Below are 26,627 nucleotides of genomic sequence, written 5' to 3'. Positions count from 1 at the left end.
CAGGTGAAACAGAGTTTATCTGGGACAGTGGAAAAGGAGGATCTTCCTATCTTCTATTTGAGCTGTTACCGGTCAGTCTTGCCAGAGCTGGACTCTAGTTTGTGTAAAGAGGTGAGTGTGTTAACAGAGGGAGGGATAGAGAGAGAGAGGGAGGGAGTTTAGGAGAGGGTGGAGGTGGTAGAGGAGGAGGAGGAGGAGGAGGGGGTGTGGATCAGATAAGCTCCGAGGCAGTCCTACGCCAGCGCCTGAGCGTTGGATCAGTGATCCTCCCGTCAGATACTTTTCCGCGGGGCGAGCGAAAACTTTGGGCCAGTGGTGCCTCACAGGAGCGAGCGCTGGAGATCGGAGTGATAGTGTGCTTCCCAACTCATCTCTTCTCCCGGATAACAGCTGTCATGGGAGAGCCTGCCCGCGCGCGCTCCAATCCGTGCCGTTCTGTTCCGACACCAGTGGGATGAGCGGGAGCTCGGGAACGGAAGAGGGAGGAAGTAGATAATTGAGCGTTCCGCTCCAGGTGAGACAGCTGTGGTCCGATGCGCCGTGTCGCCTCAAGGTGAGGATAGGCGGGGGTGATGTGGGGGTGGGGAGGTGGGGAGATCCCATAGGGAAGAGTGAGCTCTTTAGTGTGTTTTTCTAGCAGAACAGTCATGTTGCAGCTCCATGAGGCTGCTGTGTTTTTGCTCCAGGCTGTTGTCACTCAGTGAAGTGAAGTTGGACACCCATCCCAGACTCTGAAGGGTCCCTGGTGGTTTGGGTCTCCTGTGGCCCCCAGCCCCCCCACCCCTCACCCCCCAGGTTCGGCTGCCAACAGGAGGGGGCTTAGCCAGAACACTTGATAAGGGATTAGACTGAGCCTGTTGTTTGCTGGGTAATTTCGTCCGGCACGCCACACTGAACCTTGGACTCTTGGAAGAGTTGCGCGTTCGGAGCGTTCCCGGGAACGCCGCGGGAGGGGGACTATGTAAATGAGCAGCGGTAACTGCGCTTCGTCCGCCCGCCCGCCCGGTGCACTCTGGGGGGGAGGAATTCCACAGCTGACAAAATAGAGCGCCGCTGAAGAGCGGGAGAGGAAGCGCCGGCGGGCTCTCTCCGAGGGGTCCGTCAGATCAAAGCTCGCCCGAGTTACGCTCCGTTTCTCTTGGCCCTACTTAAGCGAGCACTCGTAGTGTTGATGTGCAGATCCTGGAGTAAAAATAAGCACTCTCCAAAATCAGTTATAGGATCTAGGAATTAATTGCATTTCTAAGGGAAAACCTTTTGATGGGGTCCCACATGCACTGCACGCTCTGAAATTTGCATTAGAGAGATGGGGGAACCTGTTCCCCTAAGTTCATCTGGGAGTCTGGGTAAACACAGTCACTCACTTAAACTACTCTAAAACTGTTTAAAGAGCTGCCTGTCAGTCTGGTTCATTTTTATCAGAGGAGGTGGGAACATAAACAGTGCTTAGCCAGTGTGTGGCTGGAGGGGAAAGGTTACTGAAGGCTCTGGTGCTGCACAGTGTCAGATCCAAAATATGGCACTTTATTTTTTCAACTTTCTGTGCTGGGTGGTACAGAGATTTTGTTGCATTTTTATGTCAACACTGTGTTCTGGAGTTGTTCTGAAGTTGTTACATATTTATAGGCAATGTTGTATAAAAAGTTACAACTTGTAGCCGTTGTTCCGAATAAAATTTGTTTGCAGATGATTTAAGGATGTTGTTAAACACCCAATAGCATTTTTTGTTGATGAATTGTCAAGATGAGATTGGAGCTGGCATGCCTTCCTGGAGTTGTAAATAAGCTGGTAACTCATCACAGAGATAAGGAATGTTTTATGCGCCGGAGCCAAGGTGATGTCACAGGGGTCAGAGCTTGGTATCACTCTCTCTATTTTCCTTTTATGGAATGAATGACCAAGGAACCAAAACACTACTGCAAAGGAATGCACCTGTCATGTGACCAGTTCTAGCTGGGATAATGGGAGTAGTGTGTGTGTGTGTGTGTGTGTGTAACCTTTGTCATGGTGTGCGTCATGTTTGCACAAGCCCTTTAAGCATGGCCTGTCACTCACACAAAGGTGTCACACAGGATCACGGCACGGCATAGGAGGGGGATTTAAACCCCACGACCATCGCCATGAGGTCATCATGCCCACAGCGTATTTCTGGGTGCTGTTAATTAGAGCGCCAGTGGCAGAAAGGTTTGCCCACTTGGGTGTTTTGGAACTCTGCTCTCTCTGTGGTTTTGCACAGTTTTGCAAGTTTCACCGTCTCAAAAGACGACTTATCTCAGGGTTTTATTACTTCGGTGAAAAGCTTCCTTTCCCTCTCTGGTCGCAGGTGCATGAGAAATGAGTTGGAGGGGACAGAGAGTGTGGATCGGGATGGGGATGAATTGAAGTGTGTGTTTTAGCCGCCATGAATTAAGACAAAGGGCCCGCCGGAGCGGAACAAGAGTTAATTTTTCATTGGCGGTCATGTCAGACTTGTGGACGGAGCGAGGTCCCTTTCTGTGCAAATCCAGCGTGGCCAAAAACAAGCAGGTCCACTGTGCTGGGCCTGTTTGTGCGACGCACCCCGGTAATGCAGAGAATTCCTTGACAAGTAGTTCGGAAGTAATCCGTCACGAAACAAAGGAGCCAAAGAATGCAGATTCCCAATTAACAGACGGGGAGGGAACTTTTGTATGAGACCGTAGCCGCTCGGCAAATTGCATGCTGGCATTGGGAACAGAGCCTGCATCTGAACTGAAGGTGTGTGCGTGTTTGTGTGTGTGTGTGTGTGTGTGTGTGTGTGTGTGTGTGTGTGTGTGTGTGTTTGAGAGAGACAGAGAGAGACAGGAAGAGAGTGAGATTGTTTGTGACTGACTAATAGTGTGTGTTTGAGAGAGTGACTGGCCTAGTGTGTGTGTGTGTGTGTGCGTGTGTGCTTGTGTGCGTGTGTGTGTGTCAAACCATAGCAAACAGTCCCAGTGCCGTAATCCCTCCGTGATTTACCGCAGTGACGGTGAACTTTGGAAAACTAGCACTCCATAAATCTCCTGGATGTGATTTTGTCCACCCTTTACTGCGCCATGACTGTGCGCTGTACCTGAGAGTGAGGGAGAGCGCTTCATCCTGCTGCGTCTTCTCTGAAAGGTGCTGCGCTTTTAGCTTTCCCTATTACAAGGTTTCGCTGGGAAATTGCTTTTGAGTTGCAATTTTTTTTTTTTTTTTTACACAGCAGTGCGGGCGGATCACTGTTTAGTCCTCAGAGGTGCACTGAACTCCGTGTCTATTTTTAGCCGCCACCAGATGTCTCACTCTTAAGGATGTTATTATTTTTGTACACGGTGCTCATGTCCCCCCAAAATCATATGATATGCATGAGAATGTGGGCTAAGTATTTCGGCCGACCTTAACAAGACACATGGGCCCTATTCTTGGAGCTCAGAACAGCTGTGACAGAGCCAGAGTCCTAACCATCATTCCCATCGCTCACATAGGCCTACATATCCAAATGACACACAAAGTCTCTGTACCAAACGTGTGTGTGTGTGTGTGTGTGTGTGTGTGTGTGTGTGTGTGTGTGTGTGTGTGTGTGTGTGTGTGTGTGTGATTGCTGTGTTGTTGTGCATCTTTGGACAAAAGCACCTTTTTGATACATTTGTTTTAGTGCCACTGCCAACACTGCCTATTTATAGCAGGATGCAGAAACTCTGAGGTCTAAGAAGTGCAGCACTGTGTCCTTCCCTCTCCTCTACTGTGCACCTACTTGCAGAGCTACAGTACAACAGACAGCCAGCTGTGCATCATTTCCATTGGAGAGACAGGTGATTACCTAACAGTATGCGTCAATCAAACCAGGGAGTGTCAGGCTGTGTCTATTTGCTCCCATTCTCCCATGCAGTCTGTGCTCGCTCAGAGATGTCCATATTGATATCCATCAGAAGGCATTTGTGTCTGTGCAATGTTTCTGCCTGAGCAGTGGCAGCAGCATGGTCTCCATTACTTACCCAGAGTCAGAGTGCCCCAGACATGGTGCTAGCCCCCGCTCAGCACTAGAGCTACAGTCTCCGACATGTGGGGATGGAGGGAGAGACAAAAGAAAGAAAGAGTGAAAGGAAATGTGTTTGTGTGCGTAGGTGTATTGTACATGTGTCTATGAGAGAGAGACTTTGTGTGTGTGTGTGTGTGTGTGTGTGTGTGTGTGTGTGTGTGTGTGTGTGTGTGTGTGTGTGTGTGTGTGTACGTGTACGTATGTGAACAGCACTCTCTTGCCGCGAGCAGTCTGGTTTTTGTAATCCCCGCTCGGTGGTGGAGATAAATGGGCCCTGTCCGTGCGGTGGCTATGCGTGAATAGAGAGCACCGTGAGGCTCGGCTGGAGGGCCAGCGTGAGGTGGAGGGAAGCTGCACTCTCTGCCATTTGTTTTCCTGCTCTTCTTGATGGAGCCTTTTCCCATTAACCATCACGCTGAGGGTAAAAATAGGCACCTGTTTGTGCAATAACCTGCTGTTCCGTTCTGGGTCTTTTGCTTGTGGAACATGGTGTCTCTGTATTATGAGGAAAATATATTTCTGAGTATTTATGGTGACTGTGTGTGTTTTAGTTAGACAAATAAAGCTAAATTCCTATGCTTTGAGCATTCAGTCCCAGCAGACTTTTTAAACCTTTCTTTTAAATCAAGGTCAGTGATGCATAAATAATTGCATTAAATCTAAAGACTTATCCAGTCATTTGTCAAACCACTAATAAAATGATCATTCATCTGCACTGCCTGACATATGTGCCCTTCTCTCAAATTCTACCCAACTGATTTGTCTGTTTACGATCCAATCTGCTCAATGGCCAAGAATTGCCCCTAGCAGCAGTGGATGATATTTGATGACCCCTATCACCGCAGGGAACAAATTGGTGCCATATTTCCCACGGGTTGTTGAATTTGACTGTACACAGTGAGAACAGAATGCTTTAGCAGTCCTATCATTCTCCACAGCTGATATACCACTAGACAAGTTAAAGGAATCACAAGGAGTGCTGTTTATACTGTTATGACAATATATGATCTTGGACAGAAAGGAAAATGGTGTAAGTCAAATGGTGTTCAGTGGAGCATATCATGGCTAGGGTGCTGTATTGGGTGCAGGCAGAAGAATGAACCTTGTACTTCTCATGAAGAACACCTGAGAATGACCCATGTGTATTCTTTATGTATATCCTTACAGATTCAACTATACATTCTTAGGGCTTATCATTATGTTTATCATATGTTGTTTGGGTGATATGCACAGAGTGTGAAAAAAAAGACATTGATTATTGTTGATTAGTCTGCTACTGGGCTTAACTGACAGTATCTTACAAATGCTTCTCCTCTTGCCAGAGGCACTGTAGTTTTCGCATCATGTCAGAGATGCCTTAGTAGATGTAGGAAATGATTACATTGTTTTCATTAGGCCTCAACCGTGCATTTGTTTTAGTATAATTTTATATTGGATACATTGCATGGCCAGGGATGTAGGGGGCTGGCCATCAAATCATCAGAGAGTTACTGTATTCAGGCCAGACCGAGTGAAACTTAAGTGCAGCAGAAGGAACAGTGCAGTGTGTGGAACAGCTTTGAAACAGCACAGCTTCCCAGAACAGCATTCAACCCCCCTGCCCCCCTCCCTCCCTGTTGCCTTGTGAATTGAGTTGTGACTGAAGAGCAGTGGCACATAGAGCCCCAGAGGAGCTCATACTGGCTTGGCAGAGCAGCTGTCTGTCTCATTGCACAGCGACAACAGCACCTCGCGGGCATTTTACACTTGGCCAGTCTCCTCTAGCCAGTCCTCCACAGGCTAGATTTGACAAGGCGCGGCCAGCAAAGAAGGGCAGCTAGTGCTCATGTGATGTTGCTGCTCACCTCACCTGGTCCATGGCGTAGAGAAGGCCGGCCTATGTTGGGCCTCACATCGGAACCAATCCCTCAGGCCCTGCCAGTGCATCTGTCTGATTGACGAAGGGCCCTTACAAGACTCTTTTGTCTCGTCCACCCCACTTCGAAACCCCCCACCCCCATGAAATAAACACCGGGACCACGTCACAACATTATGGCTCGCCCTTTCCGCCACAAATTCCGCCTGCTGTCCCTCTCCTACATTAGCCGCTGGCAGTCTCATGCTTTAATGCTCTAGTTAAAGCGATGAATGACCCCGTGTAATTGAAATCAATAAACTTGCCGTCCTGGCTGGGCATTGTGCTGAGGTGCACACTTTGTGTGGGAGGAAGGAATCTGAGGAAGACTTGGCCCTGGATCAGCCTACGCCTGCAGCCGCAGCCCGGCCACACATACCGCGCTCCGCTGGCAAAGTCAGCGCAACTTCGCCAACTCTGTGTCCTCCTGTTGAATGCCATCCTATCTGATTCCATGCACGTGGCAACTCATAAATTATTAAACAGACTTGATTAATGGTGTGGTACTAATGTCTTTTTTTTTATTATTTCCCTTTCCCCTTCTCCTCTCTTTTCTCTCTATCTCTCTTTCTGTCATTTTCCATCTGTTTGGTGTTCCCAGCCACAACCAGAGGACGACCGCTTTCCACCATCCCGTGACGGGACAGATATCGCCCGAAAATTCCGACTACATCCTCCAGGAACAGTGAGTGCTACCCCATCGTCTTTTTTATCCTCTCTAACAGATAAGAGTTCCTACTGTATGTGTGTGTGAGTGTGAGTGGATGTGTGTGTGCGCGGCGCCGTTTGCACCAAGGTCATGTGCTGGGAAAGGTCAGCGCAGACCATAATTGTCTCCGATCAGAGCGGATCTGTTTCTCCGCAGGACCATATACAGGCAGTGCCGAACCAAGAGCAGAGCCGCAGTGAATGCACCATTCTTAAAAAGTCTGGCCCAGGGGTGAATGCCGATTGTAATAATCTTAATAGCCATGTTTAATGGGTGACAGCCCATCTTCTAATGAACACAGATTTATTCATGACTTCTTGCACCAGTCCCCATAGTGTGTGCACATGCAGAGTCCCTGATTACAGTTCAAGGTTTTTGTATTTTTGTTGAAAAGTTATTACTGTAATTGAATTTATGGTAATGAGCCAGCTATCACTCACATATGCCTTTGGCTATGGGCACAGTTGGAGCCGTAAATCTGGCCCGAACGTCAAAAGATAATGATAATGACGGCTGTTATTATTGCAGCACACTCCCTCAATAGGTAAAATTGATGATCCTCAGTTTATGGCTAGGGTAGTAAAGCTGATTGAATTGAGCCATTCACAAGTTGGTTGGCCACAGATAAAGCGGCAGGAGTTTGGTGGTGTGAGCACAGTCATGGTGTTCCTGTGATCTATCCCCGAGCGTGTCTGCTGCTGCTGCCTGCACTTATGGATAGCTGTCCTTGGGGCACTGACAGATGCAGCGCTCGACTTGATTAGATCTGAGTAGCTCACTGAGCCATGATGTGGCACATAACTGTCCACGAGATGCTGTCTTGTATATGTTATATGATTCTGAGTGTGTTTATGTCTGTGTGTCTGTGTGTGTGTGTGTGTGTGTGTGTGTGTGTGTGTGTGTGTGTGTGTGTGTGTGTGTGTGTGTGTGTGTGTGTGTGTGTGTGTTTGTCTGTATTCAGAAGCGGCAGCTCATAACTGTCCTCTAAGATGAGCTATACTGCAGCAGTCTGGGCTCAGGTTCCTCTCTCACCTCTGTGGAGCGCGGCGCCTCCGCTCAGCCCAGAGCTCATTTTCTTGCCGCCGCTCTCCCTGCTAAGCTGGGATTTGTACATCATCAGGCAAGAGAGCTCTTAGATCGAAGGCTTACATTCCCCGCCATGATTGGGCTTGTCCAATTACTTGCTAATACCTAGCGCCAGTTTTGGAGGCGTAGCTTTAGCATGAACACAAAAAATCCCGAGCCCAATCCCCGCTGTGGAACAGACACACAAACAGGTGAGATGAATTACAGACACCACTGTCATCTGTTTCTCCTCCTCGCGGATGAATCCTCAACGCTTGCTAGCGCATTCTCCACCCTTCTGTTTCTGTGTGTTGTAAATATTTCACTGGCAGAGGGTGAGGAATCGCTGAGAAAATACCTGTATGTCACAGACAAACAGATCTCACGCTTGAATGTGAATATAGCAAGTGCTCATCAGGAGCATTTTTCACAGGCACGGAACGGGGCAGCCAAATGCTCCTGGCAGGTCCTGATTGATACTGGTCATTAGCAGAGCAGTGTTTGCCAGTGGAGGCTCACCATATGCACTGGTCATACGGGACGACTTGGGCAACCGCAAGCTAGCGCTGACGTCTGTGGCATTCCTCTGACCCTCCACCGTACTCTTGACTGGCACCACTTCCCATCAGGGGGTCTGGCATGGGGTCTGGGCGGGTAAGGATCTTATCTTAAGGCCTGTCACTTTGGAGAGGAGAGAAGAGAGGCTTCTCCAGTGCCAGTGCTGTCGTGGGTGGCACTGTTGGCTTGCGTCTCTCGGGCTGAGGAATGTCTCAGGGGCACACTTGAGAGAGAGAAGGGGAGCTGGAGAGACAGGACTTGTATTATCAGGGCTGCTCCATATCTGCTGGCCCCGGCTGCTTCAGGGCTGCTATTTTTACTCTAGTCCAGCTTATTCCACTCCCATCTCCCTCTCTTTCCCTCCTTCCAATCCTCATCCCTCACAGGGCGAATCTCTCATTCCCACCCCACCCCCACGGCCACCTTCCACACCCTAGCCTTAGACTTGAGCCCTTGCCTAGCAGCTGTGGCATGCGGTGGCCAGGGAAAAACGCGCTGGCGCTGCAGCTATGTCCTCACCCGCATGCCGGATCACTGTCAGGCCAACCAACCTAAATGCTAATTGTTACCATAGCAGCCCGGGTGTTGTTGTCGTGTCCTAGCACCAGGGAGACAGGCAGACGTGTGTAAAGTATGTTCCTGTATTGTTGTCCACAGTGAGTCAGTAAAAGTGGTGAAGGTGAAAGTCTGCAAGTGCAAGTTGGGCTTTAACCAGTGACCCTGGTGGCTAAAATCATTGAAATTCAATACTGTGCTACAGTTGGTTCTGCGGGCACCTCACTGGTGATGGGTTGGCTATTGATCTGCCGGTTTCGGAGGAAGAATTTAAGTGATTATTTAACCTGAATGTGGCCAGCGGTTTCAGCCAGGCTGCATTGTCTCCAAATACAAAGGCTGACTCCAGCAGATAGATCCACACCCTCCCCAGAATAGAGGAGGTAACGCAGCTGTCTAAATTATTTACTTGGCAGAAGGGACACATTAGATAACAGTGATTCACATTATGCCTTAGAGCCATCAGACATCTCCTAACGGAGAGTAATAGCCTGGCTGTACATGAAACAGCTTACACCTTTATTCTGGAGAGTTCAGGGAAACTTGCAATGTTGTTTCCCCAAAGACCCAGTGAAAGTGGAACTATTTGTGGGCTCAGAGCTGTCTTCATCGCTGTTAGGTTCCACAGTCACAGAGAGTCGATGAGTCGTGGCGATAATTAATTTCCTCAGAGGTTTTGCATGAGGCATGCAGTTGCAATCTTTTGTAACTGCTGTTGGTGATTTAGTGCTGGTGAGACTAGGCATCACTTATTCTAGCTCTGTGATTGCGTAGTTAGGCAGAGATACAGGGAAGGGAGGTACATTCAATTGTTGAGTCAGTTTTGAGGCTCATCATGAACAGTGCAAGGGTTTTTGTGGGGGTATGTACTGTAGGCAGAGACATGATCAAGCATCAGTCACATGACTTTGTACTTAATCTTGATCAAATAATTGTTCAGCTATGACAGTGTTTGCCAATCATAATATTTGAGCACTGTTCCGAGGGTTATTTGCAATGTGCTCTATCAAGACTTCCAGCTGCAAACAAAGGACGGGAGAAGTGCAGTCTGAGTCTGATATGGCCTCACTCACAGGCGGCACTATCGAGACAAAGAGGTCGAGCATGCAGGGAGAAGAATGTGGTCGTTTCTCTCAGGTGACGGCCTAGTTGGCCACCAGCCTGGAATGCACATGCCCGAGCCGTCCACTGTGAAATACTGTCGCATATCACAGCTAAGTCCGGGGAAACGGTTCAAAAGACACTAGAGGTAAACAGCATGAGAGCACAAATAAAAGCAGACCGGGTCCCCTGACACGCAGGTGAGCGTGCTGTACTGTACAAATATCTGGATGTGTGCCAGCGCGTGGGGGGAGAGGGAGTAACAGGAGGTGTCAGGAGGTTAGTTTTGTTCCACTGTGGAGGAGAATCTCCATGGGCAGAGCAACGGTCATTTCCTGCTGTTTTTGTGCGCTGCCCCGGTTCTGGACACCACCTGACACCTCGCCTACGGGAACCGGTTCGCTCACGTTCCACAGGAAAAGATACTAATTAGGACCCCTTTTTTTTGTGTGTCCACAGAACAATAGGAGCTTGATTTCTGTCATGACAGCAGTGTAACTCCTCCACTCATCTTTCTCTCTCTCTCTCTCTTTCTCTCTCTCAGCAACACTTCTTTCTCCTGCAGTCACATGCTCAAAGACTCAATAGCTGCTTGGAAACGGATGTTTGGGAAGTGATGTTTTCTCTGCTTTTTGACTACCAGCTTAATTTTCGACAACATGCCCTGATGAAGACCAAGTGTGGTCGAAACATGTTGGCGTTTTATGGACGAGGCTGTGTGGAAGGCAGATGTGTGAGTGGTGCTTTGGGGATGGTAGTAATAAGTGCAGGGCCTAGGAATGGGGGCTTTTGTGTGGATGACGCTGCCATGCTTGTTTGGTTGCTACACTTAGCTGGAGCTCTGAGTGAAGGTTCTTGGCACCCACACACCCTCTCTCGACATAACCTACTCCCAACCCCCTCCACACACACACACACACACACACACACACACACACACACACACAAACCAAACAGGCAGTAAACCGCCACTAAAATGCTCAATTTCCTACACACATTTCACACTGTCAACAACATGATTGGATACAAGTATTTCATTCCCAACAGTCGTGACAAAATAACGTGTTTAGATCGGTCTGGTTTTGACCTTAAACATTTAACCTTGCCATCAATCTTCATTTTCTGTTTGCCCCCCTGCGCTTTGTCACCATCAGGATCACATTTACTCTGCCCGTGGAGATGGATTGATGGAATGGCCGACGTGATGATTTAAGAGGGACATTTAGGGATCCCTTCTCTGCTCTCTCAGATCGTGCTTGCGCAACGCCACCCGTGAATCATGGGTAATTTCTGTCTCCGCAGAAAGTTCAGAGTTCATCGCTATCCCTGCCCGTAGTCATTTGATGTCACCACGACCCGTGTGATGTTTGGAAAACTCTTCAGGCGAATTCTGCAGACAGGCTGGCTTGTCAGTAAAGAGGATTCTATTACAGCTATAAAGACCTGTCAGCCATCTCCGATGGGGAAAAAAACACTTTACATGCTCGGTGCTGTCCAACATGTCGTCATGAGAACATGCTGTTAATGCTTTATTTGGCCCTGGCTGCAGTGTTCCTGTTCCAGACTGTTTGATTGGACCATGTCATGACAAGTAATCTCTTTTACAATCAGTCCATTTTGTTGGACATATCTCAGGGTTGATGTAATGTGAGAGAGAACCTTGGTTTAGTTCAGTTCAATCTTTGCTTTAATTCACTGGTTTGATACTGTGGACTTACATGGAGTGCAGTGACCCTCAGACTACATCATTCACGGCAGTGCCTGAGACGGCTGGCATTGTGCCACTGCAGTGCTAACTGCACAGACACGAAGGTGCCACTGCAGCACCTGGAAAGATAGAGACACCAGCGCCTCTCTCCCTAACCGGCTAATATGACTGGGTGTGCTGGCGCTCTTTCATTGAGATAGCATTTCATAATCATTTGGTCATTAGCCAGTTCACGGAATCAGTAGGATGCCTCATAGCAGAAAAAGAGATGCTGCAAAAAAACTGCTATTTTTTTAATTTCCTTTATTTCTGTCGTTTTCGGTAAGGTATATTTCTTCAGTTACATTTCATTATAGCTTAAGTTTTGCTTTTGTCTTTTGTTCTTTCTATGGATGCAAAAGGAGTACGTTTCTGTCTTTTTTGTTTCTGTCCCATTCCACCTGTCTCATGTCAATCTCAGAGTCCAGATCAAACTAAGTGTGTTTACAAGGTCAGCTCCTGAATGTTGTCTGTGAGCTTGCGGCCCATAAAGTGAATTGCCTCCAGTATTTCTGTTTGGTGGCTGCGTGGCCTGCCAGTCTGTTTTGGATTGGATTAAAAGCTCATTTGTCCTCGCCTGGCATGGCTGTGTCACAGCGGTTCTGGGCATTTAGTCAAGAATTCTGCTGCTCATTCATTATTAAAGGTCTTTTGGGGTCTTTCTATACCTTGTGACTGGTTGGGAGTCACTTGGCAGTTGGTTGAATTGTGTGTTCTTTTCTCCGTTGCTCATTGACTGTAACCCATATGCTGGCCCAGAGGGATGTGTGCCATATTGAAAAAAGAAAATAAAACAACAACCCAAGTCCCAGCGTCTGTGACGGCCGTGACCTGAGTGGAGCGGGCTGACCTGAAGCGTCTGCTCAGTCCTCTTGCAGCTCAGTTCAGCTCAGCCGTACAGACAGGCTCTGACGGCTTAACTCGACTGCCAGTGACCCTACGGGCCCACAAGCATGAAAATAAATAGCCCTTCTGCCAGCACTGCGGTGGCAGAGTGGCACTAGCTGGAGACATGTGACGCGATGTGACGGCGGTGACAGCAGAATGCGAGCCACCAGAAATGGTGTGTGTGTGTGTGTGCGCCTGTGTGCGCGCCTGTGTGTGTGTGTGTTTGTCTGTGTGTTTGTGTGTGTGTGTGAGAGAGAGACAGAATGGGGAGTGTTTCTCTGTTTGTCCTTGCAAGTCTGTTCACACCTTCAGATCCTGCTGCTGCTGCTGCTGCTGTCCAGTGCTGATAAACAGAGAAGCAGAGAAACTGGGTTTGCACTCTGTAGCAACACCAAGCAAGTCTTTCAGCTCATTATACCTGTAGGGATAGTGAAAGGTGTTTTGTATTGTACCATATCTAGAATTTCTCTTTGTGTGGTTTAAGTCTGACATTCTTGTTTATAATTTTAAGCCAGCTTCTTCTGTCTTGTGTTACATAACCTTTATGATCAGTCTGTTATGAGCCCTGCCAAGTATTGTCACCCTGTCAGTGTTGACTACAAACCACTCCCCGGTGTCACAGATAGTCACCAAGGAGTCTGGATAGGACCAGTTTTTGTGTCATGGAAACGTGTTCTTTTTGTTCTTCTATATACAACGATCTCTGTAAGGTGTTCTCATCTTACCTGCACTTGTCACTTTCCTGCCACATATGCCCTAAGGATACCATTATGGAAACTTTGCTTCATCACAAAACTTTCATGACTTCCAGCCCTTACAGAGCTTGACTTCTGAGGATTATCCACTGCATTGATGCCACTACAGACCACAGCCTCCCTCTTCACAGGAGATCTCTCTGTTGAACGACATCCTCATTGTTTTCTGTAATGTTGTGCTCACTTGAATCTCTCTCTTTCTCCTCTTCCTCTTCAGGACGAACTCCCGCATGTCCAAACCACCGCCAGACCACAGGCCACCCAGCCTGGTCAGTGAGACCTCCACAGCTGTGACCACATCCACAGTGGACGCCACTTCAGGGTCTAAGGTGAGCTGACCTTTGGGGTCACAGGTGACATGAGCTCAGGGTTAATAGTGTTGTCCTCAACTGATTCAGAACCTCCCAGGTGCTACCATTTCACTGCAGCCCCTTATCTGGATTTATACAGCGGCCATCTTTGATTAGACTCTCAATCAATTCTGTGTAGTTCTTTTTTTCGGTGTAACGGGATGCAGAGAATTTGTTTAATCTTCTCTTGCATTGTACCTCTTATTTTGATTAATGTCCTTAGGCCTTAATAGGTTAGTGATTTTTTCCCCTATTACCACCTGCAATAGCGATTGAATTTCTGCTGCAGTCTGGCAGACTGTGGCCACACACCGCACAGCAGTGTTGCGTCTGTGTGTGTGTTGACTAGAACTGTTTATGCAGTTTGGGCTGCGCCGCTGCAGAGGCTGGGAGAAGTGATTCACTGCAGAGTGATTACAGCGTCACTGATACAAGCAACGCGCCAAAGGGCCCAGATATGTGTTCAGCACAAAAGATGTCCAACAAAACACCCTGGAGCCAGGCAATAATAGCTATTCTATGCAAGCAAGATGAATCTCACAGTAACTGTGAGGGGTGCTTCGCCTCATTAATTTCAAAACACTTGCCAGGCTCTAGAGAGTGAGTGTTTGTGTGTCTGTCTCTGTGTGTGTGTTTGTTGGGGGGGTGGGGGGGGGTTGCACAATGCATAGAGTAATTACGTTCTGAACATATTGTTGTTGAAATTGTTATGTTGGTCATTTTTCATCTTTAAGTCAAATCATGTAATTGTTGGTGGATGGCAGGTGGATTGTTAAGAGTAGTTTTTATGAATTACAGTTGTTATGAAATGTCAGGTCCAGGTCTTTCTACTCATCAAATTGTCACCTCTGTGACTCCCACCTGACTCTCCTGCTGCGGTGCAGTGCGGTGCGCTAGGGGCACATCTGACACCCTGCCCATCTGGAGAGCCATTCAATCGGCAAGGGAAGCTGCCGGAACTGGGACCATGCCAGCCCCGGCTGGCACCCTGTACCCTCACATCTCTGCCCACTGACATTGGTCTTGGATGGGATGCCATCCCCCACACATGTAGCTGGTGTTGACACCTGGCGGTGTGAATATACAGCCTTGGCTGGAGCAAGATAGCTTGTCACCCTATGAGGACCTCAGAGGCCTGCTGTCGGCTGGTGGATCAGTGTCAGTGTTGTATGAGATTTGACAGGCGGATCAATCAATCCCCGAGCTTCAGGTTGATGATGCTAGCCTAGCATTGCCCATTTAATGGAACTGAGGCGGTAGTTCCTCACTCAGAGCTGTTCCCTGTTTGTCACACTCCACAAGGTGTCTGGAAGCTACCTGCATCTGTAATTATGTCTCTAGAGATTAGTCTTTTGTCTCTGTGCTTTACAGTTTGCTGGTATAACATAAACAACCACTCTTTTGTGGTTTGTCATTCATTTGATCCTTTTTATCAGGGAAAAGACGTTAGTTGAACATGACCTGAGCTCATTTCAGACCATATATTCACACATACTGTAGTGACACTCATTTGATGCCTTATGCTGGTTGTGCTGACATAGTAACTTATGCTGGTTCCTATGAAAGATGATCAGCACTGTGAAATAGAGACCTGATGTATTGCTACGGCTCATGTGTATATCTATTTATAAGCAATGAATATTCCATTTGCAGTAGAAAGATCGGTGAACCACTCTTAAGAGCTTGTTACCACAATAAGTATTTCCAAGAGTAGAGTATTTCCATTCACAAGTAGAGTATTTCCATTCACAAGGGCTGAGTAAGGAATTTAAATATTATTTCTGGTGTCTTCTTTTACTGTAGTTGACCAGTCAATTCATGTTTTGCTATCTTGGGTTGGGTGACATTTCAAGGGTTCTTACCTTGCTTTCACACCTAGTATTTTCTGTTCCTAGAGAGCTTTAAAGGATGGTACCGTCAGCTGGAGAGCAACACACACACACACACACACACACACACACACACACACACACACACACACACACACACACACACACACATGCAGAGTTTTAAATGGAGGCCTGGTACAGAGGCAGGCAGGCAGTAGCAGATGTAAGCGTCTCTGAGCTGATATTTAGTTTTGCTCAGCCGAGCGTTCATCTGAACACGCTGAGAGAATGAGAGCGGGGGGTGGGGTGGGGTGGGGGGAGGGGAGGGGGGCAGGGTGGCCAAGACAGAGTGGGCCCAGGACAAAATGTTGCTCAGGGTCTCGTGAAGTCCAGCTGGAGAGTGTGATTATGCTGCTTACATTCCTTATAGGCTCTTAGGTGCTCCGCTGCGGTAGCATTTTATGGAGGACCAAAGTGCTGTTGACCAGGAGTGGGGATCACAAAATGTCAATGCCTGCTGGCTTTCTCTGAGTCTTAAGATCTCAGCCCTTATAACTTGATACCTGCATTGCATAAAACCTCTCCCATAGTACCTTTCAGGTCCTAATGAACCAATTGAAATTCCAGATGTGCTGTATTGCAGAAACATCCACATGCTGTGGGTGAAGGTGTGTGTGTGTGGGGGGGGGGGGGGCAGAAGATTGATGTGTAATGGGGTGCGGCAGTTTATTATGTGTTGCATTGTTGTTCAGTGCTCGGTGTTTGTGGATGTTGTGGCGGAGAACAGATGGTGTGGAGGTGTTTATGAGCGGACAAATGGGTTGCTTTGTCTTTTCTCCCCCCAGGTCTCCAGGAGCATTGGGAAGGTGCACAGCTTTGGGAAGAGGGAGCAAGCAATCAAGAGGAACCCCAACATGCCTGTGGTGGTCCGGGGATGGCTCTACAAACAGGTGAAGGGACTTAGGATATCTCATCTTGGTATCTTGTGTGTGTGTTTGTGTGTGTGTGTGAGCATGAGCATCTGTCTGTGCATGCATGTGTTTCTGTCTGTGGCTGGGTGGATGTATGTAAGGGATAGCACACATGTTTTGTGTATGTGTGTGTGTGTGTGTGTGTGTGTGTGTGTGTGTGTGTGTGTGTGTGTGTGTGTGTGTGTGTGTGTGTGTGTGTGTGTGTTGTGTGTGTGTTCCTCTGTGTGCTTGTGTGCCTATCTGTCTGTGTCTATGTGGACGTGGTATGTGAGGAATTGGTTCACATGTTTCTTTGTGTCTATATTCTATAAATTGCGTGTGTGTGTGTGTGTGTGTGTGTGTGTGTGTGTGTGTGTGTGTGTGCGCGTGCGTGTGTGTATATGCGTGTTTGTGTGTATGTTCATGTGTGCACATAGGGAGCCATGTTATCATGGTTTTAATGAACATTGTGAACACTCACCATAGTTCAGTAATGAGTCCCCTGTGTGCACAGCGAGACCTGGTGATTCTGTCAACATGATAGACCATGAGAGCGTGACCATGCTTGTTGTTTGTGTTTGTGTGTTTGTGTGTGTGTGTGTGTGTGTGTGTGTGTGTGTGTGTGTGTGTGTGTGTGTGCGTGTGTGTGCGTGTGTGCATGTGCGGGCTACACAAACACGCCTGCTAAACAGTCACGATTTCCATTATAGCAAGCCTCAGTGGCCCTCTACAGATAAGACTGATTGTAAGTCAAGCCAAACAAGAAGCACGTTAGGATGCCACACAGTATAATCAGTCCATTTTGAATGCTTGTGTGTGTGGGTGTGTGCGTGTGTGTGGGAGTGGGAGTGGGTGACGGATTGTGAGCGATCGTATGCTTAAGTGTGTATTTGATTGAGCTGAGGTAACCAGAGTCTCATATCATGGGCCACAAACACGTAATGAATGTTTGGGTAGTGAATGTAGCAATCATGGCTAAACACTAATGAAACACTAATGAAGGGACCTGGACTGGGGAAGTGAGAAGTCCTAGCTCTGCCTGCAGGCAAAGGAACACACACACACACACACACACACACACACACACACACACACACACACACACACACACACACACACACACACATGCCTCTTCGATGGAGGGCAGAGCAGCTGGCTGAATTCAATTCAATTAGAGTATACATAATGGGTATGCATGAGACCCCATGCTTTTATCATCTCTCCTCTTCCTCTCCTTTCCTCTTCCCTTCTCTTCTCCTTTCCTCTCCCCTTCTCTCCTCATCATCCTCTTCTCCTCTCCTGGATCTGTAAAATCGCAGCTCCCCTGCTAATGCGTCTAATTAAAATGCAATGCAACCCTTTTTGTGTTCTCACCTCCAGGACAGCTCCGGAATGAGGCTGTGGAAGCGCAAGTGGTTCGTGTTGTCTGATTACTGCCTCTTCTATTACAAAGGTGAGTCACCACGGCAACCGCCCGCCCGCCACACTCAGAATCAATTTGCTGTGGCACGGTGAGTCGATCCAAGTGGGCACAGAGTTGTCAGGAGTTATGGAATCAGTTTCGCCAGGCCCCTCTTTAGATGCAATTAAGTCGATCCCAGAGCACAACTTTTAATTACCGTACAAGGCACACTGCAACTGCATGGGCCCTCCCTCACGTATTCAATCTGACTTTAGATTCCAAGAGTGGGATGACTTCAAAGGAAACTTTGGCATTAGTTCATGTGCATTTTTAGATACTTAACCTGCTCCTTTCTGTTCATTACTGTGGGGGAAAACACCCTAATGAGATGCAGTGCTGATGCATAACCTCCCGCGCGTGTGCGCTGTAAAAGTGGCAACCTTGCTGAAATCATCCATCAACGGCACAGCGCGGCGCTCATTTACTAGCCGTGTGCACCCCACCCACCCCCACCCCTGTATCCCCCCTCACGTCTACATGCAGTCAGGCAGCGCAGTGCTGGAACTGCCCCCCATGGGGAGGCTCACCTTGAAAACCCCTTGAATTATTTCTGACCCAATGCAGCCCATAAATTCAGCCTCTCTGCTACTGCTGCTGCTGATGATGCTGATGATGATGTGTGTGGTACAATCCCTACAGCTGCTTGGACTCATGCATCAAGCCTCATCTATAGGTGGGGACTGTCCACTGCTCGCTCTGATGTATGACATGCCATCGGAGCTCTGAGGGGTCAGGGGTCGGGGGGGAGGGTGTCATGCGGGCAGCTTTGACTGACGGTTGTCATTCTTGTCCACCCAACAGACAGCCGAGAGGAGACAGTCCTGGGCAGCATTCCCCTCCCTAGCTACGTCATCTCACCGGTGGAGCCAGACGACCACATCAGCCGCAAGTACGCCTTTAAGGTAAGTTGCTCCGCCCCCTCACTGCTGATAGGCCAGTAAGCTTTATGGTCAGCCCAATCCCCCAACGTGTCAAAACATAAACACTAGCTACACAACTTTGTGAACAACTCCAGCTATTTCACAAGGCAGTACCAACTTGTGGCCCTGAAAATATGACTGAAAGTTTATCACCTTCTGAAAGTTCACTGTCCACTTGCTAACTGGCTAGTCGTAGTCAGGCATTAATTGGCCAGACCAGTGGGGTGCTTAGTGGCTGGGGAGGCCGTGGCCCTCATTATCTGTGCCTGTGTGACGGGCATTGGCAGAGCCCACAGCAGTGTGCCCTCTGATGCCCGCTGAATGGCTGCTGTCATGCGGACGGTGCAGTGGCAAAAAGGCTCCGGTTCCCGCTGCCAAGACAGAACCGCCGCGTTGCCTCACCGGACTATGAAACAGCAGCCATGGATGCAGTTATCAAAGCACTCAGTAGGAGATTTGGTTACTTCCTCAAAGGACAGTATAAGTTTGCTGGTGCGGCATAAAAGACATTTGAAGCGAAACATTTACTATGAAAGTAAACAAAGCATTAGCAGACTTATCTCTGTTTGGTGTGTTTTGACAACTGTAGGGTTTATGCCATCAATCCTCAATTCTAATTAGGATAGAAAGCAGGAAGTTAAACAAGGAGACAGTCTGCATCATATTTCAGTCTTGCTACAATATTCAGTCTTGCTGCAACATTGACCTCAGAAAACAGGCAGAGTCAAAATGATTTCCCCTACTCATCAGTGCTAGAAACATACCCTGTTTGTCTGCATGATAAACATTTTTAATTAGTGCTTTAGAAATGGTTATTTATCTCCTTTGTCATGATGCTCCTTTAAAACACTCCTTAAGATGCTCCTTTGAAAAATGTCTTTAATTAAGTATCAATAGCCTTGAGTCTGACCAACTCTCCCGCTTGTCCGATCAATGTGTGAGTGCTTCTGTGTGTGTGTGTGAGTGTGCCTTGGTAATTGTGTTGATAATCTGCTGTGATATCTATGGGCTGTGCAATATCGGCCAGATTGTGTTCAAATAAGCCAGCGTGTGTGTGTGCTGGCCATGCTGGTGGCCCAGAATGACCCCCCGTCTGTTAGGCCCGGCAGGGCCGCTCTCCGCCTTCTGCTTCTGTGCTCCAGATGCATGGCATATTGTTATCAGTGTTTACACCAGCCGGCGCGCGGGTGGGCCAGCAGTGGACCTATCCTGTGATGTTGGTGTGTGTGTGTGTGTGTGTGTGTGTGTGTGTGTGTCTGTGTCTGTGTATGTGTCTGTGTGTGTGTCTGTGTCTGTGTCTGTGTCTGTGTCTGTGTCTGTGTCTGTGTCTGTGTCTGTGTCTGTGTCTGTGTCTGTGTCTGTGTCTGTGTCTGTGTCTGTGTCTGTCTGTCCGCTACGTTGTGAAATTTGTCTTTGCATGCAACATGTTAAACCATCAATAATTAACATGCAAGGGTGGGCTGTGTCAGTGGTCTCACAAGCACCCAGGTGCTCACTCACGCTCCCTCCCCTCTGCCTGGAGCGATATGGCAGCCTACTGTAGCCTGGGCCTCTCTGAAGTGTTAGTTTGGATCCATTGGCTGGAAGTTCTGTGCATTGCAGTATTTCACTTGGTTACCTCATCCAAAACAACAAAGCAAGGAAGTGCCACACCCTCACACATTTGGTGTATATGAGCCAAGCCAAACGGAAAATTGTTTATATTCCTGGTAGCCGTTCCTATAAATACATCCCAGTGTAATATTTACTGTATGTTCAGCTGAACTGTGCTGATAACCAGACGTGGAGAAGCAGAAGACAGGTTGTCTGTGGTCTGTGCTCCATTCCATGTCTGTCAGTGCCACAGTGTCATGAGCAGTGCTAGCGCTAGCGTGTGCTAGCCCGTCTCCCATGCTGGATCCCCCCATGCTGGAAGCCCGCTGCATGCCTTCTCCACCCTCTTCTCTTCTCCACTTACCCAGGCCTGGCATGGGAACATCATTATCTTTGGATCTGAGTGTGTGGCCAAGTGAAGTGGAGCCGTTAACAGACCTTTAGAGAGTTTATTTGTTCGAGCCGCTGAATCGTGAATTTATTTTAACTCCCTAAACAGGTATTTACTCGCCTGGAGCAAAAGGTTAAGTAATTTTACGACGCCTCTGCAGGGTAATCAATTTCGACTTAACCTTTAGGAATTGGACAACAAACAAACCTTCCGGCACTCTGAAACCCTCCTACTCCGTTATCAGTTAGGGTGTGCCAGTCAAGGTTTGAAGGAAGGGGGCGCTTTGCTCCTTATGTATTAAAAGGAGCGTACACACACACACACACAGCACCTCCCCCCTCCTCTACAGTGCCAAGCAGTGCCCCTCTCACGAGCCACAGAGTGGCGGGCTGGAGGAATGTGGGTGTGGATGCCTGCAGGCTCGTTAGACGCCCCTCTGTTTTATTCCCTTTGTACCAGCACGGCTCCCTCTGGGCCTTGTGTGTAAGCCATGGGGACTCATCCCACCCACCAGCCTGCCCTCGTCAGCAGCCCCTTTACAGCGCACGCCAGCTTCATAGCATGCCATTACTATGACAATAGCGCCTGCAGGTGGATTCATTATACATGGGCTGGGGAGAGAGGTGCGGCACCCATTCTCTGATGTCTCTCTCTTCTGCTCGTCGTGCCCAGCGGTGGTGTACGGAGGGGGGGGGGGGGCTGGTTGGGCTAGCTAAGCACTCCTTTGGTAATTAGCTAACGTGTACGGGAGAGGCCTCCACTCCCCTCTGGTCCCCACTAGCTACTCTGTCTAATGGAGATGGAGATTTAATGGAAGCAGTCAGGTAGCTGTGAACATACAGCATCAGTACGTCTGGTTTCTTTGGGAGGGTTTCACTGAGGACCGAATCTGCAGTGTTTGTCTTGGATTAGTGTGTGATGGGTTTGGCTTGTATCACGTTGGAGTGTCTTGTGAGGGCTTTTTTTTGTGGCTCGGGCATCTGTTTTAAGTTTAAGGCTGGTGGAAGCCGTCAGTGGATACCATAAACAGATACCCTGTTTCTGTCTGTTCAAAGAGATTGGTTACAGGCCAGCTGGCTATTTCTCTTTGCGCGGTGTAGATTTCAAGAGAAGAGAGATGGGTACGGTGGCCATATGTGACCCCCTTTCCCTCTGATGCTCTTATTATATCAACCAATGCTATCAAGCTATCCCATCAGCTTCTCATACTGGAGACCTCAACAGTATTCAATGGTGAAACGAATCGTTGAAACCAAGTCACTGACTTGATACACCATAAAGGACTACACAGCAGATTGTGTTCATGCTCAATGAAATTTTAGAACTGTACATTGCTTTTCTTTAGTGCCTAGAAATAGAATTTCCCACATGCAAACCTTGCCTCAGGCTACCTTCTGTTAGCATAACAGAAATCATAACAACAGAAAAATCCTTGAAGAATGCTGTGTGCTCTACTGTGTTGCAGGTACAGTGTGTGGGATATAGAGTATCTGCCTCCGAGACCAGCCCCTGGCACCCTAACTTCCCCCTTGTGCTGTCGCGTGTGTAGTGTTGTGTTCTGGTGTGCTGTTCCTTGCTCCTTGCCAGCTTGCTGTTTGTAGCGCTAATGGTGTAACAGTCCCTCCAATTAACACCCCACAGAGTTGGTCACAAACTACCAGCGACCCCAAAAGGGCCACAAGATCTATCTGGTTTACTCTCGGGTTTGCTATGAAACTTCTTTTGACTTTTGGCCAATGATGCCTCCTCTTCTTCTGTTCAACTCAACTCACTGTGTTTCTCTCGTTCCCTACTGGCGGATTGCCCCCCCTCCCCCCCTCCTCCTGGTGGCACCTGGTGGGGGCACTTTTGGGAGCGCGCCCGTCTCTCCTGGAGGCCTCCCCGAGACACTCAGGCGCCCTCTTGCATGAATAGGTATTTGATTTCACTTCATTCTCATCCCGGGACCATCTCCATCACCCAACACCTGTCCTCCACCCTCCTCCACCCGCACCCCACCCCACCCTCCAGAGCGGTGAAAGGGTGCAGGGGATGCACATTTCAGCTATGTGCATTGTCAGTTTTTTCACCCCCCATATTGCATGCTGTGTTTTAACTGAAGGAGGGCAAAAACCAGTGTTGTTTTTATTAAAACCCACCTAATGAGACGTCCACAAGGCCGAGGGCCTCATTGGGCCCTCGGCAGCTAATTGTGCTGAAACGCTGAATTGAAATTCCCCTTCATGTTTTGGCCCAAAACCATTATGCTAATGTCCTGCTGCAGGTCAGCACTGGTATTTGCCCGCTCCTTGCCCGTCAGCATCACCGTGTCTCGTGTCGTGGCTGGCGCTAGCAAGCTAGCGTGGGTTAGTGGTCTCTGTCGTGCTGATTCTCCACCCTACTCTCTGCACCACATCCCCACACACTTCTCCAGTTTCATGGGCTTTCCACAGGGATCATCACTGTTGTCATCATCATGTTACTGACCTAGCTGTGAACTACACCTGGGGACCAGGCAGGGCTCCAGACTAACTTTTTGCACTGGTTGCACTGGTGCGCCTAACTTTTTTTCTTAGGTGCACCAGCACAAAAGTTAGGTGCACCCAAATTTTCAACCACATCGCATTTAACACTGCAGCAGGTTGACTTTTTTTCCTTAATTACTGTCCTATATAAGTTGTCCTATGACTTATGATTTACAATTCTACAAGAAAAGTAACTTAATGAAGTGTTGGTGCTTTAAGTGCTTCACTGAGCTGAAATTTAAACTTAAAACATCTCAAGAATAACAGTGAGTAAATTAACAGTGCACGTCTTTTAAGGGCTTCAAACTGCACATCTCATGGCTCAATGTCTTACATACTATCCTTCATGATCTTTAGGCCTCGGCTAAACCAGCTCGCCATGATAGCATCTTCCATAGAAATGTATTTGAGCACAATTTAAAGAGATGTTCCAAGTAGCCTGGGGGATTTTTATGTGATTTTGCAATGGTTATTGCAATAATCATTTGACAGCCCCACAATGCAATTTACTTTTTAATTTTAGTATTTTTAAATTTTCAATAAGAACATCACTATGGTTAATGCAGTAACGAAATGGTAGGCCTATTATTATAGGCTATTGCAATGACTTGCCATGCTCAATCTAAATGTGTCCATTCAATTCACCGTACACAATGAGCACAGTTATACATGCAGGGAATATTCGGGCTTTAAATGTAGCAGCGATATTCGGTTTGCGCCAAATACCGGATTAAATTGATTGATGCCATCAGAATGAGTTTACACAACTCAGGTGCAAAACGAATATTGCTGTTGAAAACCGGGTTCCTGCATGTAACTGCGGTCAATGACGCACTCCTTTTCGGCGATATCTGTATCTCTGTCGTTCGGGAAGGCCTTGTATGCATTGTTCGCAATTTTAAGATGTCTTTTCATCTGCAATGACTCCTATAAATTTGGCGCAAGTGGCATTCCTGTACGTCGGGTTTACGTTCAAACTATTTTTCTGGTGAATAATTATTTTGGACTGAACTTGGTGAAGGGAAGTTTCACTAGGCCTATCGTAGGCAACGATAAACTTGATCATCATCTCGGGCTTGTCTGATCGGTTTGCTGCTGCCAGCCGCCGAAAGGCAGTGGGGAGAGGGGACATTTATCTCGGCCTATGTGACCACACTGTAATGCAACTACATCCACTCTGTTTATCTGACGGGTCTCTGACCTTTCTCTCTCTCTCTCTCTCTCTCTCTCTCTCTCTGCAGCATACGCATTTTCAAATTTACACACAGGCACTAGGCCAGGCCAATCAGAGGCGAGGTCCCGCCCTTCACTATCTGTGATTTGTTTAAACCACGATATTGGCCAAATATGTGTCTGTTATTGAACCAAAGGTAGAGTTTCATTGCGGACACTTTTTCCTCTCTCGAATAGCTGGTCGCACCGGTGCGACCTCCGATTTTTTTTAGTCGCACTTTTGAAAAATTAGGTCGCATATGCGACCAAATTGGTCGCACTCTGGAGCCCTGGGACCAGGAGCTACAGCCAGCCCCTCTATATGAACATGGGAGATGTGTGTTTTTCTTGTGGTTTCTATAATGCGTACCTCTGTTAAATCTGGTACAATTATTGAACTCTACTGTATGTTTTCCTGTTGAAGCTTATTTTGGCATCATAGTTTTGCAGCTTTGAAGTACTTTTCCATTGTAGGACCAGCTATATGTCTTCCTTTCACTTAGTGTTTCATTTGGCCCTCATTATTGAATTGTCAACTTACCATTACTTTCCAAATCACAGCTTGCCCGCCAACACCCTGAGAGCCATTGAAAGCCAATTTTAGCTCACTTCTCTGCTCGAGGACAATGAAATCATCCAGAACCCAGCACTGAAAGCCCCATACAGGGAAAGCCTAATCTTATCTCCCGAGCTCGCTTAAAATAGAGCCGACAAAAAAAAGGCATGGTGAAAAGAAGGGTAAGAAGCAGAGACTGTTTCTATTGTTAATTCCCCCCGGACTTTATTTTCACTCACATCACAATGTTTGAGGTGCTAACTGTTTGCACACAGCAAATGTTACAGGCATGCCATTGTTAGATGAACTTTTACTACCTGTATGATTTTGAAAGAGAAAGAAATACGGATTACATCTACTGTATACATGTAGTGCCACGGAGCTGCCTGATTACATCTACTGTATACATGTAGTGCCACGGAGCTGCCTGATTACATCTACTGTATACATGTAGTGCCACGGAGTTGCCTGCAAGGTGCTGACAGACTCTGAGAAATATGAGAGGCATTTCCTGATTTCATATGAATTCAATTGCTGTTATTTTTGTGGTTGGAGAGCCATTACCTGTGGGTGCCATCGGCACAGGCAGTAGCACAAGCACCATTTAACTGTGCACACTTTAGTAGTGGGCTTTTAGAAATGGCTTTATGATGCAGCAGATCATTTACTCTAATTGAATGTCCCTCATCGTTGTTTCAGTTACATTTGAGAGCATTTCGAGATGTCTTACTGGTCCAGAGGATGATTTGCTGTAGAGGCTACCAGTAGTTGTTTGCTGGATTGTGTGATTAGTGGCTTTTAGCATGTGTGGCTGTAAATTGTTGTTGTTTTATTCTTAAGAGGGAAGGAGGTGTGTGTGTGTGTGTGTGTGTGTGTGTGTGTGTGTGTGTGTGTGTGTGTGTGTGTGTGTGTGTGTGTGTGAGAGAGAGAGAGAGAGAGAGAGAAAGAAAGAAAGAAAGAAAGAAAGAAAGAGAGGGAGTGTGTGTGTGTGTGTGTGTGTGTGTGTGTGTGTGAGAGAGAGAGAGAGAAAGAGAGGGAGTGTGTGTGTGTGTGTGTGAGAGAGAGAGAGAGAAAGAAAGAGAGGGAGTGTGTGTGTGTGTTTGTGTTTGCCTGTGTGTGTACACTCAGCCTCACTGTTACGTTGCATGCTCGCCTCCCCATGCCTGCTCAGCACTTTGTGTGGAGTGAATCAGTATGGCTCACGTTGGAGACACTGTGTCAGATTAACTGGGACTCTGCCTTGTCCAAACAGGCATTGTCATCCCCACACTGTCCAGCGTGATCAGCAGAGTCAGTGGACACTACCCTGGTCATTTGATCATATTATTTAATGTGTCAGACTCCTCTTACACTACTTTATTACACTTAATGCATGCTATGTCTCACTGTGGCACTAACTGCTCAATCAAACCTAATGGGCCGGAGGATTTGAGGTCACCACTGTTTGATAGAGTAGAGCTGAGAAAAGAGTAACAGTGTGCTCATAATGGCTCTGGGTGGAGGTGGGGTGGGGTGGGGTGGGACTCTCACCCATAACGTAACGGCCTGGGTGGGTCTCTATCCTGTG

The 26,627-nt window shown here is 47.7% G+C and overlaps 1 protein-coding gene across 1 annotated transcript in view; it reads left to right on the top strand.

The window, feature by feature from the left end:
* Nucleotides 1–238: 238 nt before the first annotated feature.
* The window catches only part of plekha7b (pleckstrin homology domain containing, family A member 7b), a 58,421-nt gene continuing 32,032 nt past the window's right edge, over nt 239–26,627 (top strand). Inside the window, exons 1-6 of the mRNA XM_076287881.1 lie at nt 239–514; nt 6,517–6,600; nt 13,511–13,622; nt 16,318–16,422; nt 17,803–17,875; nt 18,686–18,786. Coding sequence (XP_076143996.1) covers nt 13,524–13,622; nt 16,318–16,422; nt 17,803–17,875; nt 18,686–18,786 — 378 coding nt within the window. The 5' untranslated portion in view covers nt 239–514; nt 6,517–6,600; nt 13,511–13,523. The remainder of the gene's footprint in view (nt 515–6,516; nt 6,601–13,510; nt 13,623–16,317; nt 16,423–17,802; nt 17,876–18,685; nt 18,787–26,627) is intronic.

Source organism: Alosa pseudoharengus, unplaced genomic scaffold (assembly GCF_046254945.1).
Source record: "Alosa pseudoharengus isolate Yale_2024_CS ecotype anadromous, Long Island Sound unplaced genomic scaffold, YU_APseudo_1.1 YU_APseudo_1.1_scf_16, whole genome shotgun sequence".
Classification (NCBI taxonomy): domain Eukaryota; kingdom Metazoa; phylum Chordata; class Actinopteri; order Clupeiformes; family Clupeidae; genus Alosa; species Alosa pseudoharengus.
The sequence above is the reverse complement of the archived record's forward strand: the minus strand, read 5'-3'. Positions and strand labels throughout refer to the sequence as shown.